The sequence below is a fragment of the Mercenaria mercenaria genome, chromosome 2 (assembly GCF_021730395.1).
Source record: "Mercenaria mercenaria strain notata chromosome 2, MADL_Memer_1, whole genome shotgun sequence".
In the NCBI taxonomy this organism is placed as follows: Eukaryota; Metazoa; Mollusca; class Bivalvia; order Venerida; family Veneridae; genus Mercenaria; species Mercenaria mercenaria.
The window spans coordinates 49,477,374-49,493,200 of NC_069362.1; the positions used below are offsets into that span (position 1 = coordinate 49,477,374).

The 15,827-nt window shown below is 34.5% G+C and overlaps 2 protein-coding genes across 2 annotated transcripts in view; one reads left to right on the forward strand and one right to left on the reverse strand.

The window, feature by feature from the left end:
• LOC123562161 (adhesion G protein-coupled receptor L2-like) overlaps window positions 1–6,537 on the forward strand; it is a 30,062-nt gene extending 23,525 nt beyond the window's left edge. The window contains exons 21-26 of the mRNA XM_053536557.1: window positions 1,139–1,199; window positions 1,867–1,952; window positions 2,584–2,710; window positions 2,967–3,008; window positions 3,991–4,104; window positions 4,790–6,537. Coding sequence (XP_053392532.1) covers window positions 1,139–1,199; window positions 1,867–1,952; window positions 2,584–2,710; window positions 2,967–3,008; window positions 3,991–4,104; window positions 4,790–4,933 — 574 coding nt within the window. The 3' untranslated portion in view covers window positions 4,934–6,537. The remainder of the gene's footprint in view (window positions 1–1,138; window positions 1,200–1,866; window positions 1,953–2,583; window positions 2,711–2,966; window positions 3,009–3,990; window positions 4,105–4,789) is intronic.
• Window positions 6,538–6,559: 22 nt separating this feature from the next.
• The window catches only part of LOC123563859 (uncharacterized), a 57,621-nt gene continuing 48,353 nt past the window's right edge, over window positions 6,560–15,827 (reverse strand). The window contains exons 2-3 of the mRNA XM_045356956.2: window positions 12,567–12,949; window positions 6,560–12,034 (exon numbers count right to left, since the gene is read on the reverse strand). Of these exons, the coding sequence (XP_045212891.2) occupies window positions 10,723–12,034; window positions 12,567–12,907 (1,653 nt within the window). The 5' untranslated portion in view covers window positions 12,908–12,949 and the 3' untranslated portion in view covers window positions 6,560–10,722. The remainder of the gene's footprint in view (window positions 12,035–12,566; window positions 12,950–15,827) is intronic.

Here is a 15,827-nt window from a genome sequence, read left to right on the forward strand (position 1 = left end):
AAATACTTCTGAAAAAGAAGTTTGAAATCTTCTACAAAATAGAACATGAACAGTCAAAGCACATGTGATATAAGACTAAATGTGTTGTCCAAAAGAGAATAACCTGTCTTAATAGTTTCTTTTATTTATTATGAACAATTTGGTGTATTCTTTATGATAGACCAAGGCCTATGCGGCATAAAAAAACTAAAACAAAAATTCAGCCGAGGGGTGGTTTCAAAAGACTTTACTTGAACCTTAAAAGAATTTTGTAGAGACATTGAAAGAAGCGAAAATGTGTAAATTTAGCGGGTTGTACAAACTGTAGTTTTCTTATATAAAAGTAAACACTCATTATTTTCTTTTTCTTTTTGTACAGTAGCGATATAGTTCTTTATGGGATTATAGGTCTCTGATAATCTGATATGCTAGAAAATGTTGAAAAAAAATCAAGTAAGTGATTTTATTTGACAGCCCTTACAAAAGCTTTTTAGTGTGCATTGTACCCCTTGAATAGTGGTCATTTTATACAGAATTATATAGGACAGCTTTTTAGCATTTTATACCGTTAAGACAAGGTCAAAATTTAAACGAAACAGGCATGTTTCAGGAAGGCATCCACTCATACCAAAACCTAATTACCGTTTATGTTTGTATATGTGTATGTGTACAGCATGAAAATAAGCAAGGGTAAGTAAAACATATAGGCAAGGAAGACACAAAATAACCAAAATATAAGAACATGATAGGACACGGCTTGGTAACACCGACACCTGGGATTTCTCACCGATTAATAATGGACCAAACCTTAATCCTAATCCCTTATATATTCCAAAATTTACACGAAAGACTGATAAGACTGATCCCTGCAATGTGGATCCCTTACACAATACATCGTACTGTAAAACATAGAAATGCTTTCAAAAATTCAAGGCAATTATAGCCCACAATATGTTACAGTCGAACTTCGTTTTTTTCAAACCCGACGAGACCAGCAAAATGTGTTCGAGTTTTCGGTAGTTTGAGCCGTCGAAAATTATACTGTATCTAATGGATTTTGCCGGGACCTGGCAATGAGTTCGAGTAAAGGGTGGCGTTCGAACTATCTGAGTTCGAGTGAACGAATTTCGACACTCTAAACCGTCTTTACTGTTTTCAGGTGCTGGATATCATGGGGAAATTTATGGTTGTTTGTTGGTCCAGCTCTTGGAATTATAGCGGTATGTTTTTGTTGCATATGTAGTACGTATTTTTGCATACAACTCACAAATTCAATTTCGAAAATAAAAGATTTACATAGGAGACATTTTGAGCACGAAAAGTTAATTTGAAAACGGATGAGTGCGACCGTGTTGACCTGCTTTCAAAATTTATATTAACATGGATGTGAATTTTTACGTCCTTGATCGTATAAATTCTGAGATATTCAATAAAACATACCAACTTATACTTCCCAAAATCGTTAATATGATTTCTAAAAACAAACAATCGCCAGGTGACACGCGATTCAATAAACTGAAGTCAAATGTAATATATTTTTAAATTTAGAATAGTATTCACTCGCAGTTGCTGTTTGCCTGTGAAACGTCAGGGTGACGTCATTCCAGTTTAAGTACATGGATTTCCAATGTTTTATTTATAAACCAAAGGTAATTTTTCTAAGATTTGATGAGTATGGCAAGGAAGAAAACAATAATTGTCACTGGCTGACGAAAACGAAAATATCCGGCTGTCGGATAAATGTTTGCGTGAAAACCCGGCAGTGCCTCGTTACTGCCTAAAAGTCACAAGCGGATATTCCCATCTGTACGTACAAGTAGCAATGAAAGAATCTTTCTACCTTTGGTGTTCACTCAATGAAAAATATTTTTCAATATTACTTTTCAGGTATCAATAATGGTTTTAATTTTCACTGCTAAAGAACATAATGAAAATTCATACACGAAGTCGGAGAAAAGTAACAAATCCATTATGTAAGTTGTTTATGTTAGTTTAAACAAATGTTAAAACTTTGTTTGCTTCATAACATGCAATTTTTAAACCAACGGTGCAATACCGGAAAGAAGTTTCAGCAAACCTGTCTTTGTACGTATGTCATACCCTACCTGTACATTGTATAGTGACGTAGCCAGGCACCGGCAAACAAAATACGGTGTATTGACATTTCACACAGGAATATTCCGTGTTTCCGCAAATTAATCTCCCGTGTTCCGAACCTGAATAGCGATATAACGTTTTTTATTGACATAATGTCGCATGCACATACAGAACGTTTAGCTGCCAATCTCCGGGGCCGTGGGTTCAAGTCCTATGTCTTGCCAACATTTTCAAATGTTACTGCATCCATAACAGGCAGAAAATTTGTAACACTTACTGTGATTTTTTAGTTCATCGCTGAAGGGAGATAACCAGTTACATATGCATTGCAATACATTTTATAACTGCAAATGGATGGAGGCTTTATCATTGTTTATGGCCACCACTATTACTTTTACTTCATTGCTTAATAAAATAACTACGAACATTCATCGGCAGTGCTGATTCTAACGGGGACACGGGTTGAATTCAAGTGTAAGTTACTGTATATGCATATTTCTATTTCAGACTCCTGATGAAAGCATTGTGGACACAGATTATACTTATTACAGTTGTGTGGTCATTTGCGTTTATATCACTTAGAATGTCAGATAGAATTGTAAAATATATATTTGGGCTGTTTAATTGTCTTCAGGTATGTAATTGTAATTTTGTCTTACGTTTATGACATTGCATATTGAAGTTATTACATAGCATCTGTGTATGTATGATGTTGTGAAACAAAATCAACGATTTAAATAGTTTGAAGCTGGAAATGGTTTTTGACAAATACAATATCATGTATCGGTTTTTTCCTTTGTATACTCAAGGCACTGTAACATTATTTAAAAAGTGAAAAAACTAAACTGAATAATACTTATGTCCTAAAACGTTTTCTTTCACCATTGCAGGGATCATTCTTCTTTGTATTTTACCTACTGCTGAACGAAGAGGTAACATTATTCACATTCACGTTCATGACACTTTATTTTTTTAATAACTGACAAACTATAAACCATTATGACTATAATAAAGATTAAATAATTTTTATCTAAACATATTGATGAAGACTGTACTTAAACATACGGTGTTCCGTTCAGTGGATAATCGTGACTTTTTATTTAATACTAAGCCGCGATGTACGATAATACGATGACGAAAACGCGATGGCGCGATGGTACGATGAAGAAACAACGATGGTACGATGGTGAAAACGCGATAGCACGATGATGAAATCGCGATGGTACGATGGTGAAGTGTCGATGTAATATCGCGTTTTCATCATCGTACCATCGCGATTTCACCATCGTATCATCGTACCATCGCGTTTTCATCATCGTACCATCACGTTTTCGCCATCGTGTCATCGCGTTTTCGTCATCGTACCATGGCATTTTCACCGTCGTACCATCGTTGTTTCATCATCGTTACATCGCGCCATCGCGTTTTCGTCATCGTACCATCGTGCATCTTGGTTTAGTATTAAATAAAAAGTCACGATTGTCCAAACGGAACACCGTATAAACGTGATCTTCTTGACGCTGTATGTTTGACGCACCTTGTTAATGATGTTGACCTTTAAACCAAGTATTCAGAATTTGTGTAAGTTGCAAGTGCAAGGAAAATAACTGCATATTGTGAATACAGATTATTTCTATGTTTCGTATAGTGACAATCAGTATTGTTATCATTATTAAAATATCATATTTAATACTTCTTGAAATATTCAGCACTAAGTTAATGATTTTGTAACAGTCAGAGTATATGGCTTTCTCACCGAAAGCGGACACTACTACGTCGCTATAAAAGCTAGCTCCTATATCAAGGCACTGTGAGTGCAAAATTATACTCTACCCTACTACAACTTCACAGTATTCCAGGTTTTGCTTTGCCTTTAACTGTATATTAAAATGATTTTATGTTGTCAATTTCTAGGTTAGAAACATATTTAAAAGCAAGAAGAAGAAGCGAACACTTACAGCACATGGTTTTGATGAAATTGATGATAGATCTGTTGATTCTAATGCATCAACTCATCTTGTCGAAAAGGTAGGTACAACGCTAAGCATTACATATGGAGAAAAAAAAACCCACCAAATCATAGAAAGAAACGGTTGTTTAAAAATGAAAATTGAACAGCATATAAAACATGTATATTAATCTACAAACAATATTTTTCTTTATTTCCTCCAATGACGAAGAGCATATGAATCATACAATACAATTAAATACAAATAAGAAAACAATATAAACAAAATATATGTACATGTGAACAACAAATGCATTTGAGATATAATTTTCCATAATTACATGCTGAAAAAGACGTATATATAACAATTTCGTCAGCAAAATTAAGTTTCTTATTCACTCAGTTTATGAAATTGAGCACACATGAATGGAAAGAAAAAAAAATCTTGTAGAATGGAGAAGACGTGTAAGTATTAATCTAAGGTTTGTCTAATACTAGAACGATATTGATATATAAATCTATTTTGATGTAAACAACATTGAGCGATCAATCTCAACCAAAGAGCTGTTACTTATTTTCGTTTTGATGCATTTGTATTAACGTCCAAACGCTGAAATTCACATATTCGCTAGGTGGGATGTAGTTTTCAGCAGTTAGAGTAATTTAGCGAAGTTAAATATAATGAGGATTTTTTTTATTAACGCGTTATGATAGGATATTTAGTGAACGATCGACATAATATTTCTTGTATATTTTGTATTATAGGATAGGCTAGAAACTCTCGCTCTCGATCCGCGTCCGAGAAGACGACGAGATCACAAACGAAGACAAAGGAAGAAGTCACAGAAAAACCACGAGGAAGAGGATGAACGTATAGCATCCGATTGTGAAATGATCACATCAGTTTAAGGACGTGCATATATCCTCAGTCTATGAAATGACCACACCAAAGGTTAAGCCTCTGACTCTGAAATGATCACATCAGTTTAAGGACGTGCGTTATCCTCAGGCTGTGAAATGATCACAACAAAGCGTTTAGCCTCTGACTCTGAAATGATCACATCAGTTATCCTCAGCTTGTGAAATAATCACACAAGCAAAAGCGTTTCAGACTATGAAATGATCACAACAGTCACAACTCAGAAAATAAAGCGATCAGATCTGTTTGAGGGCGGAGGTTTAACCTCAGACTGAAATGATCCCATAGAGAGAAAAGAAAACCAGGCTGTGAAATGGTCACAGGAGTTAAATAGTGCCAACACTATTTAAATGTCGGAGGTTAGAATGACACGTTTTGGAATCGTTGACTTCAAATAAGATGTTCCAGCTGCCGCACTTGTGCCTGTTTTTTTAACATTTCATTTACACAAATTGGCTGACTTCCCTTGTTCTGGAGACGTATTTGTTATGTTATCCAGACATACATGATTTGTTAAAAGATATTTAAAAGTTTACAATTCAGATAATAAGATGACGACACCGTTAGATCAGGGTAGAAAATGTTAACAGATAATTTAAAGGCACCGACCTCAAGATTGTGGCTAAAATGATCTTTCGTTAATATTGAAATTTTGGACATAACTTTTTTTCTTTAAAACTCTTAAATATGCCAAATTAAGAAAAAAAACATGCCCGGGTCGGGATTCGAACCCGGGCCGCCGCGTCAATAAAGATTTTCCTGCGATACTTGACCAGTATACCACGAAGGAATACGTACTTAACGTTCGTAAGATATAAAACTTTATAATTAAGATAGTTAACCTCCGGTATCCCGTTACACATGCCTTTCGATTTGAATAAACAACTAATTCTTATGTATTTCCATATCATATTGATAATCTGTAAGGATCTAAGTTTTAAAGCCTTCTTAAGAAATATAGCAATGCTTTTCCGATATAAAAAAAATGCTGTGTTTTGTTGTTATCGTACGACCTGGGGGTCAGTGCCTTTAAAGACTATTTTGAAATGTGATTGCCGTCCGTTCTGAAGGACATTTTCACTTCCAATGCTACATATTTGATAGACTAGCTCCTAGACTATGATATATCTTTTTACATTTTTATGATTGAATGTAGTGAACTGAGCCAGTCTGTATCCTATGTCCAATATCATAGACTGATAATTTCAACATCATTCCTCTGTGAAAATCTCTAAAATAGACTGGCCTTTGTCTCTATGAAATTGAATTTGTCAAGAAAGGGAAAAATGTAGAAATATATTTATTATCAGTCTAGTGGCTAGTCTACATGTTTGGTGAATCTAGGTTGTTTTCATACTATCAAGTCATAGGCAACAAGTGTATCTTATACGGCGATCAATATTAATTTGATGTAAATCAAAATGTTTATTTTCATTATGAAGATTATTTAGGAAACTGGCGATTGTAAAGTGCAAACGTCACTAGATGTTAGTTACAATATTTGTCATACTTTCATTTTTCAAACTCAAAAGTATTAACTATTGCTTTGAATTCTGTATTGTTACTTTTTAAAAGTTGTACTGCATCGTAAGGATTTGAAATATAGAACAACAACAAAACAGAACACAATTTATTGATTTAAGCATACAGTCAAGCTCATACATATTTCATTTTTTTTGAAGATTTTAGCGAATGGAATAAGTCATACGCTACCTTAACAATTTCGAGTTAAAACCGTCTGTTTATCTTTGTTTCAAACAAGCTATTACTTAGGGTAAATTAAAATGTATTGGTACTTCATACGATTTTGTCTTTGTGTAGTTAGACAGGGTACATGTTCTTGTTATGTAGTGACCACTAACTTGAAGGGGGCTCAATGATCGAGTTGTTAAGGTCACTGACTTCAAATCACTTGTCTTTCATCGATGTGGGTTCGAGTCTAATTCGGGGCATTGAATTCTGCATGTGATGAAGTCATCCAGCTGGCTTATGGAAGGTCGGTGGTTCTATCACGGTGCCCGCCCGTGATGAAATGCATGAAGGGACAAATGGGATCTTCCGTCACCATAAAATCTGGAAAGTCGCCATATGACCTATAATTGTGTCGGTGTGACGTTAAACCCAACAAAACGAAAACTAATTTTAAATTGCTTTCCGCTTCTAGGCGGTTATTCACATTTGAGCAACATTTTGTGACATTTTTTTCATACCTAAGCATATTATAATCGAGTTTTATTCAAGAAACAAAATGGCTTATGTCATAGAGTCAGATCCCTATCAGAAATTTATGTTTTATTATTTTTTATGAAAATTTGTAATGACTCCTCTTTAATACCAAAGTATTAAAAAGTGTATTGCTTTTGATTTCAATATAGTTTCTAATTTTACGTTGGCATTTGATAGATATTAGGATATTTCAACATTCTGAACTAAAAGACAAGTTTTTAAAAACAGTGCTAGCTTCGGAATTCATAAATTCCCAATCAAGATATGTAAAGGGAGGTAAATATATTTTTACAAACTTGCATTTCTAATGAATTTCGGCTATACATATATTTGTCAGTGTAAATATTTGACAAATATAATACAATAATCTATATATTCACATGATTCCATAGGCAAAGTATGTTTATTAAATTTATACATATACCAAAGTAACTCTATCTTGGTTGGACAACGAGGACAACAAAATCAAACTTTGAAAATACCTCAAGCGAAATTCCATCATGTATATTAAGCAGCCAGTGAATACGAATAAATATAGATAATAATTTATCAAACTTTCGACCAAATACGTTATTTGATCAAAACCTGTTTAACCACCTCTAATTAAGAGAAACACAATATACAACTTGCAGGTTCTCCCTCGATTTGTTGTTGTTACATGATCAAAGTAATTTTTTAAACATCAGTATATTTGTAGAAATGTGTACAGTTGATAATTTCGTGGAATAAAACAGCTCCCAATTACAAACAAAGAAACTTACCCTAAACCATTTAAAATGCATAAATTGTAAAAATTAAAATGACTAAAACTAATTTGTCTTTTGATTTCATTGAATTTGTTAATGACTTTTCTAAACTTGCTATAGTACGTTGTTTGTAACGCATTTAGTCATTTGGCGTTTTTTAATAAAAAACTTTTAAAAGCGATGTTCTCCATGTAGTATACCGAGTTGTTATGTACTATTTGACATATTGTATAGCCTGCTATAATTGTAAAGGCAAACTATAGTAACTTGACTAACCAGATACTTAAATAACCATACAGATGTACAGTTGTGGAAATATAAGAATCTTATGTAAGAAAATAGAAGTCATAAGAATATCTTTTGGACCAAGCAAGTTAAAAGATTCACTAAGAAATGTAATGAAATGCACAAAACCTCTCATGCCTCTTGGCTAAATCGGAATAGAAGTAAAACTGAATGGACTTCATGATCCTAATATGCCAGAAAATACTCGTATAATGGCACCAAGCGCAAGTACGTGGAGACTTTATACAACCACTACCCAGCATTGAATTAAAGACTGCTGTTGAAACATTTGGTAGCAAGGAACGCAGCCAAGTAAAATGACAGCATGACCTGTTCATGAGAGGTAATAAATAGCCATTATGATTATCACTCATACCTTCTAGCACCGGCGTTAGCGGAAATCTATTATAGTTAAACAGACTCCTATGATAATCCATAAGGCCCATAAAATATAACAGTACTAAGTAAAAGTATTTTACAGCCGTCACACCGCAATTAGGTTATGACAGTTTATAAAATCTGTAATAAGATCTTGTGGAAGCTGTCGGTCATACGAAGAAATGATTTCGGACGAGCCTCGATGACAGATTTTTATGAGCAGATTGTCACAGATTTCAGGAAGAATTCTGTATTATTTGCAGTTATTACCAAATCAAGTGGAGCGTAGGAGTCTCGACTTCAAGTTCGATATCCAGTTTAGGCGATGGTTATGACAAAAAGTTATTAGGTTACCATACATTATTCAAATGGTGAAGATATTAATGTGTTGCGGAGAAAAGCTGTAAAACCATTACGTTTACTGGTCTTGTTTAATAATGTAAAAACTTTCTTAAATTGAAATGAGGAGTGTACGCATGAGGGGTAGAGTTGGAGATTATTATCTAAGGAGAAATGTGAAGAATTGTCAGAATCGAGAGAATAAAATCTAATTTCAAATCTTCTCATTCAGTCATCTAATGTGATATGAAAACAAACATCTAATCACATGTTATATTACTTAGTTCTGTCAGTTTCTGTTTTTTGACATGAATGATAATTATAGGTTTTATTATAACCATACAGAAAAAATATGACAAGTAATTTTGACTTAACCCTGGTAAAACATACTACGTATTATGTGAAATCATTGTTTAAAGCAGCATACCTCCAGATCGTTCGACAACAAAACATTTTTTTAGATATCTTGAAATAAATGCTATATTTCTTAAGAAGGCTTTAAAACTTAATTACTGACAAACTTTATGTTACGGAAACACATGAGAATTTGCTGTTTTTACTACTTTTTACGAAATTCGAAAAGCGTTTGTCACGCTTTTACTCCAGGTAAACTGTCTCGATTATAAATATCTATATTTCGAAGTCATTATTCACTACTTCAGCTATAGCGCTATTGGTTACGACGACGGGAAAATATCTTTATTGCCGCGGCGGTCCGGGGTTCGATTCCCGGCGCGGTCATATTTTTTTCTTGATTTGGAACTTTTAAAATATTTTAGAAACAAAAATTCATATTCTAATGTTCATAATATGACCAGACTTCAATTTGAAAGAAAAATTATTTTTTAGCCAAATCTGGAGGCATGCTGCTTTAAGGCTCACGATGACTTATTCTAACATGTGCTGCACATATTAGATATGCACACACGACTCCAGTGGATATCTCATCATTATTATAGAAAAGATTCAAATGTCCTCAAGCAGGAAGTTATCAAAGCTCATACTCTAAGTTATAGATATTTTACTTAATTAACTTTAAAGGTAATCGTTTAAAATTAATCGTTGGTTGGATTCTTTCTACCATTTAAATATGCTTGAAAAACTTAAAAGGTGATAATAGGAACTTCTAAACGAAGACATCCCTTTGAGCTATGAAAGTGGAGAAATCGTGTACATTTGTAATATGACCCGTGTAACTTCATAATTCTTAAAAGCAGTCGGGATATCTTAGTCTGCATTAATTTAAGCAATATGTTCCTGTAAGACATATAAGACATGCAAACTACTCTTTCGGATTGTTCTACATTAATTTAGAAGTACCATCAGGAGGGGAATAATGTAATGGACGAATACAGTAAAACTGCAACAGTGAGAATATCATGACAGGCATAAGTATGTACAAACATTATTTCATCAATGTCATTTAACCGTAAAAATGTCCGCAATAAACACAAAATTATATAATTGATTATACATGATATCAGGTATTTCGTATTGGATTTTTCAGCCATATTAGAATTTTTGGAGTAGGTCTCATGCCCCTTTTATGTTTTGCCCTAAAGTAGCTATTTTCCGCGTTTTGTGAAGTATTTTACATGATTTTACTGGATTAATGGATCATGGTGATATGTTGGATAGACTTAACAAATATGACAAAGTTTCGAATACAGCTAAGGGTTACTATATCAGGTTTGATATAATTAATGCATTGCAGTGATAACGCCCGCGGAAACGGTAAATATCCAAATAAATTGCGTTTGTTTTATTGTACATGCATGTCTTCATACTCTATTTATCTTTAATTCTCAGTCACTTAAATAAAGCACAGTAACTGTATTGGATGGTTGATTACCAATTAATATACAATTGTTTTTATCATCGTAGCACAGCGATTCTGGAATTATCCCACTGGGGATACTGGGAAGCAGTTCTCCCAGACATTTCCTAGTCTGACTGAACATGACAATCTTTTTGGACACATGGTCAACAGTGTATACTGTACCATCACACGATATACATATACCACTTGTACTCTCCAGTCTACTGTCTCGAAATTCTGCTCTTTTCGTACCATCGCTCTTCAAACAGACGATGCCGTCACTGTTATCAGTCAAATATACAGAGTTCTGAAAAACAGTCATCTGGCTCGGTTCAAATTTTGCAACAGATTTTTCAAATGTCCCATTTATGTCGTACACGTCAACACCTGGTGATTTCCCTACCCAAAACGTCCCGTTTGTGTACGCCATACCCCTGTAATTACCTCCTTGTTTAACGGAAATACTTCTAAGTTTAGAAATACGAGTATCTACTGACAACAATTCTATGCTGTTAGTACCTAACTTTACCGCTACTTCATTATGACTTATTTTACAAATGCCAGTCGGACGACCTTGGACACTAAAGTGATTGATCACATTATGATCTGTATCCATTAGTTTTACTTTCTTGTTATAAACGTCTGCCAAAATGAAACGTCCGCTATCAAGCTTGCAAATATCAATTATCCAACAGGTATCCTGGTCGTTTAGCATTTTAACATTCACCTCTTTTTGGCGTTGTATTTCTTTCTTTCTATCTACACGAAATTGTTCTATATTTCCGAGACTTTTGACCTCCAAGAACTGTTCCTTCACATTTGAACTTTCCTCAAACTCAACTGATACTCGACCACCCGATTCAAATGTTGCATGTATGTTTTTTGCGTCATTTATTATCTGCTGACAAAGTTTGACTTTAACAAACCGTTGTTCCTGATTATCCGTCTTTGACTGGAGCTGTTCATTTACCTTCTCCACTTCAGACCTTCTACGATTCACCACGGCAATATCTGATTCTAGCTCGTCTTTGACCTTAGCATATGTTTCGCCGAGGGTAGCATTTGCTTGTTTAGAAAGGGTTTTGATGTGCTCTAGCATGCTTACTTCTATTTCTTGAATTCTTCTTTGAATGTGTTTTTTTTTCTCTTTAAGTAAAACGACATGCCTTTGTTTCGTTTTCTCCATGTCCACCAGGAGCTCTTTCATAGACTCGGATTCTTCTTGCAGACGATCAGTTTCGTTTTTATGAAAGCTCGAGCCAGCAGCATCTGTTAGACTAGACACATCTTTACATGTCCTGTATAAAAATAATATACATTTAAGTAAAAAAATAAAATAACAATTTATCAAAAATTCAAATAAATCTTTCTGGTGAAATCAACATTCTTTGACTTCCTGTATTAAAAATTGAGCACTGTTACAAGTAACAACTACAAGTTAGTAATATTATTTCAATATATTCTGAGCTATTTTGATTCATTGTTCAATTCTGGTTCGTAGAGAGGGACAGCTGTCCGTTACTTTCGAAGCACGATGTAAGTGCAGTTTATCCATATCAGTTACGAACAAGAGGTCCAAGTGGGTCTTTTTTCGCTTACCTGAGGAGGACCGTAGCATATTACTATGTTTCTGGCCAAATTTGGTGAGCACCATTTATTAAGCATATCGCGGAAAGTTAATTCAATTATGCATTTTTACACGTTAAAGGTCCATGCAAGGGTGCATAATGCTTAAATATGGCACTTTGCATGATACATTTCCGCTAAAAAGAATGTTTCCATAGCTAGGAGACGATTTTGATTATATGTGTTTTCCAAACTGAAACTTACCTGTGTTCTGTGGCGATACACAGCAAACAGTAGACCATATCGTGTGTACCACAATACATTTCTATATCTCTGTCCGGATGCTGTCGACATTTTATTTTCGTTGTCACCGTAGCGACCTTTGGCTTGTTTTTTCCTTCTTCTCTATCAACAAGCTTGTGGTCACGTGACGTTTTCACCTTACGGTGGTATTTCGTGCATGTCGTACAAAGGTATTCGTCACACTCCAGACAATACTTGACGGCCTCTTCACTAGTTCCCTCCTCACTACACGGTGTACATGTAAAGGCAACATATGCATCGGAACCATCCTGTATAGAGTGATGGTCTCCTCCCTCAGCCATATATAATCGTTCGCGAATTTGTGATCTACATAGTCACCATCTCTGAAAAACAGACAAAACATGTAAGAGCTAATTGCTAGAAAAAAATGTTTCCTCAAGCTAAAATTATGTGACAGAAAAAACATAGTTTTGCACTTTTCAAAAAAATTGCTTTTCGGCTTATATTCCATACACATGTTCTTAACAAATATTTTCTAGTCTTACATATTCAGTTCCTTCACCACCCCTGAAATTAGCAGACAAAACATGTAAGAGCTGTAATTGCTAGAAAACAAATGTTTCCTAAATCTAAAATTATGTGCAAGAAAATATCATAAGTTTCACACATTTCAAACAAGAGTTGTCCGTAAGACAGCCAAGCTCGACTATTCGAAATATTGTCCCAGAAGCAGGAAAATATTACCCAAAAGGTGAAATATCAAAAGAGTTTTAATTTCAAAAGGGGACATAATTTGACCAAAATGAAGGTCAGAGTTATGGGACTTGCTGCTATCAACTAGTTTTATAACCCCGAAGGCACATGTGAAGTTTCAATTCAATATCTGCATTAGTTTTGGATATAGTAACTTGCTTGTAAAACTTTAACCAGAACTGTCTAAGTCCAAAAGGGGGCATAATTTGCTCAAAATACATGTCAGAGTTATGGGACTTGACCCAGTGAGGTTGATAATTGATCTAGAAAAAAAAAATAAGTTTCAAATCTATATGCCTTTTAGTAATAGCTGTATGTACTTGCACGCAAAACTTTAACCAGGATTTTCTAAGTCCAAAAGGGGGTATAATTTGACCAAAATGAAGGTCAGAGTTATGGGACTTGCTGCTATCAACTAGTTTTATAACCCCGAAGACACATGTGAAGTTTCAATTCAATATCTGCATCAGTTTTGGAGATAGTAACTTGCATGTAAAACTTTAACCAGAATTTTCTAAGTCCAAAAGGGGGCATAATTTGCTCAAAATACATGTCAGATTTATGGGACTTGACCCAGTGAGGTTGGTAATTGACCTAGAAAAAGAAAAAATAAGTTTCAAAGCTATATGCCTTTAAATGATAGCTGTATGTACTTGCATGCAAAAACTTAACAAGGTGTGACGCCGACGCCAACGCCAGGGTGAGTAGAATAGCTAGACTAGTCGAATAGTCGAGCTAAAAATATGCCTTTTGGTTGAAAAATACACCCATGCATATGTTCTTAATAAATACTTTCTAGTCTTAAATATTTTCAGTTCCTTGAAATGTTCAATAATTTTGTATTTAAACAGGGTATTTTGTTTCACGTTATTATTCAATATTTGAAGTGTCGTTATATTCCGCAATATCAGACTTAAATATTGAAACCATCAAAGTCGGACAGTAGTGATTTAAATCGCAAACAAGTGAAACTCGTTCTAGTCTATACATCTAGATAATCTGCTTTCACACCATAACAACTTGAAGACTCTTAATGCGGATGGTGTAAAAATAACGTCTAGTCTACTTTAGTAAATCCTGACATCAATGATTTAGTCAAAACCGCTAAGATTCGTTGACAGAGTTAGTTTAATATTTATTTCATCTATCAATAGACCATAGGTCAAATACAGGGGCATTGTTAAAATTAAAGCCCTTCCCTCAAAACAGAAGCTCAACGAGGACATTTTTGTAGGGGAAAAAACTCAAGGCACTTTATCACTTTTGACTATATCTGTGTCTATAGGATTTATCTATCACAGTCTTGCCATTCTAAGACAGTATCACTGTATTGCCACAGTAAAACAGTCAATGACCATCAATCGTTTAATTATGTGCTCTCCAAACAAGTTTTAAAACAGAATAAGTACAGTATTATGTTACGAGTCTCAATACTAACTTAGTCCCTTTAAAGATATTTTGAATACGTCAAGGATGATAAGTCTTGACTTACTGAGTAAAATCTGAAAACAAGATCCCTGGTGCATAAAAACTCACAAAAACAGTCTTTGATTTTTTTTTGAAATTTCGTGTTTTACAAGTTGTTAAAACTGGTTATCTAAAGGGCTTGGCTTATTGATTTCACTTTGCTTTGGAAATGACATAGGCATGAACTCTTGTATATTAAATCTGAAGGGAAGTAATGATAAAAGTAAGTTAAGTCCGATTTATGGCATGTTGAGACAGGCGGTTCCATAGGACAGCAGTGGAAGCTAAAAATTTTACATTTCTATAAAGTTTTATGACTTCACATCAAATACTTTTGAAGATAATGTGCGATACAAATCTGCTGGACGGACGGACAATGTCGTATCTAAGTGCCACCACCACCTACACATCGGGAGGAGGGACACTGTGTGTCAATGTCAGGCGCGTAACTAGGCATACGCAAATACGCACGTGCGTCATTTTCAAATCGCATTTTCAAAAAATAAAAAGTCTAAAATTTCGAAAACTGCATTAAAAATCGATGCTTAAGGGGGTTAGGCATTAAATTCCTATCGATCACAGCTGAATTCTTGAGTTCTTTTAATATCTCAAAATGAGAAGATGTCCCCCACAAAAAGCCGACCGCAGACCTACTTCGTTGAACCGTTTATAACCTTTCATGTATCATGTATATTCCAAATGTAAAATTTAAACAAGCCGCGAATGTTTGAAATGGCTGACTGTGGCACTTCGCCCCCTTAACGCTGACGTTTTTGAAAGCAGAAAGAACCCAAAGTATTGTAATAAAGACGAAAAAGTGGCATTGATCACTCACGAACAAGACATCAATCAATAATATTACAACAAATATTCCTGAGCCTAGCAAAAGGTTTCAAAAAGTCGTTCTACCTCCATCAACAAACATATCTTTCTGCATTTCCATGCAGTCATGCTTAATTTAGCAAACATACTGGTAGTTTTAAAATGTGCGTATCATATAGAATCAATGTGTATAATACTGTAATAATATTGTAGATGTAC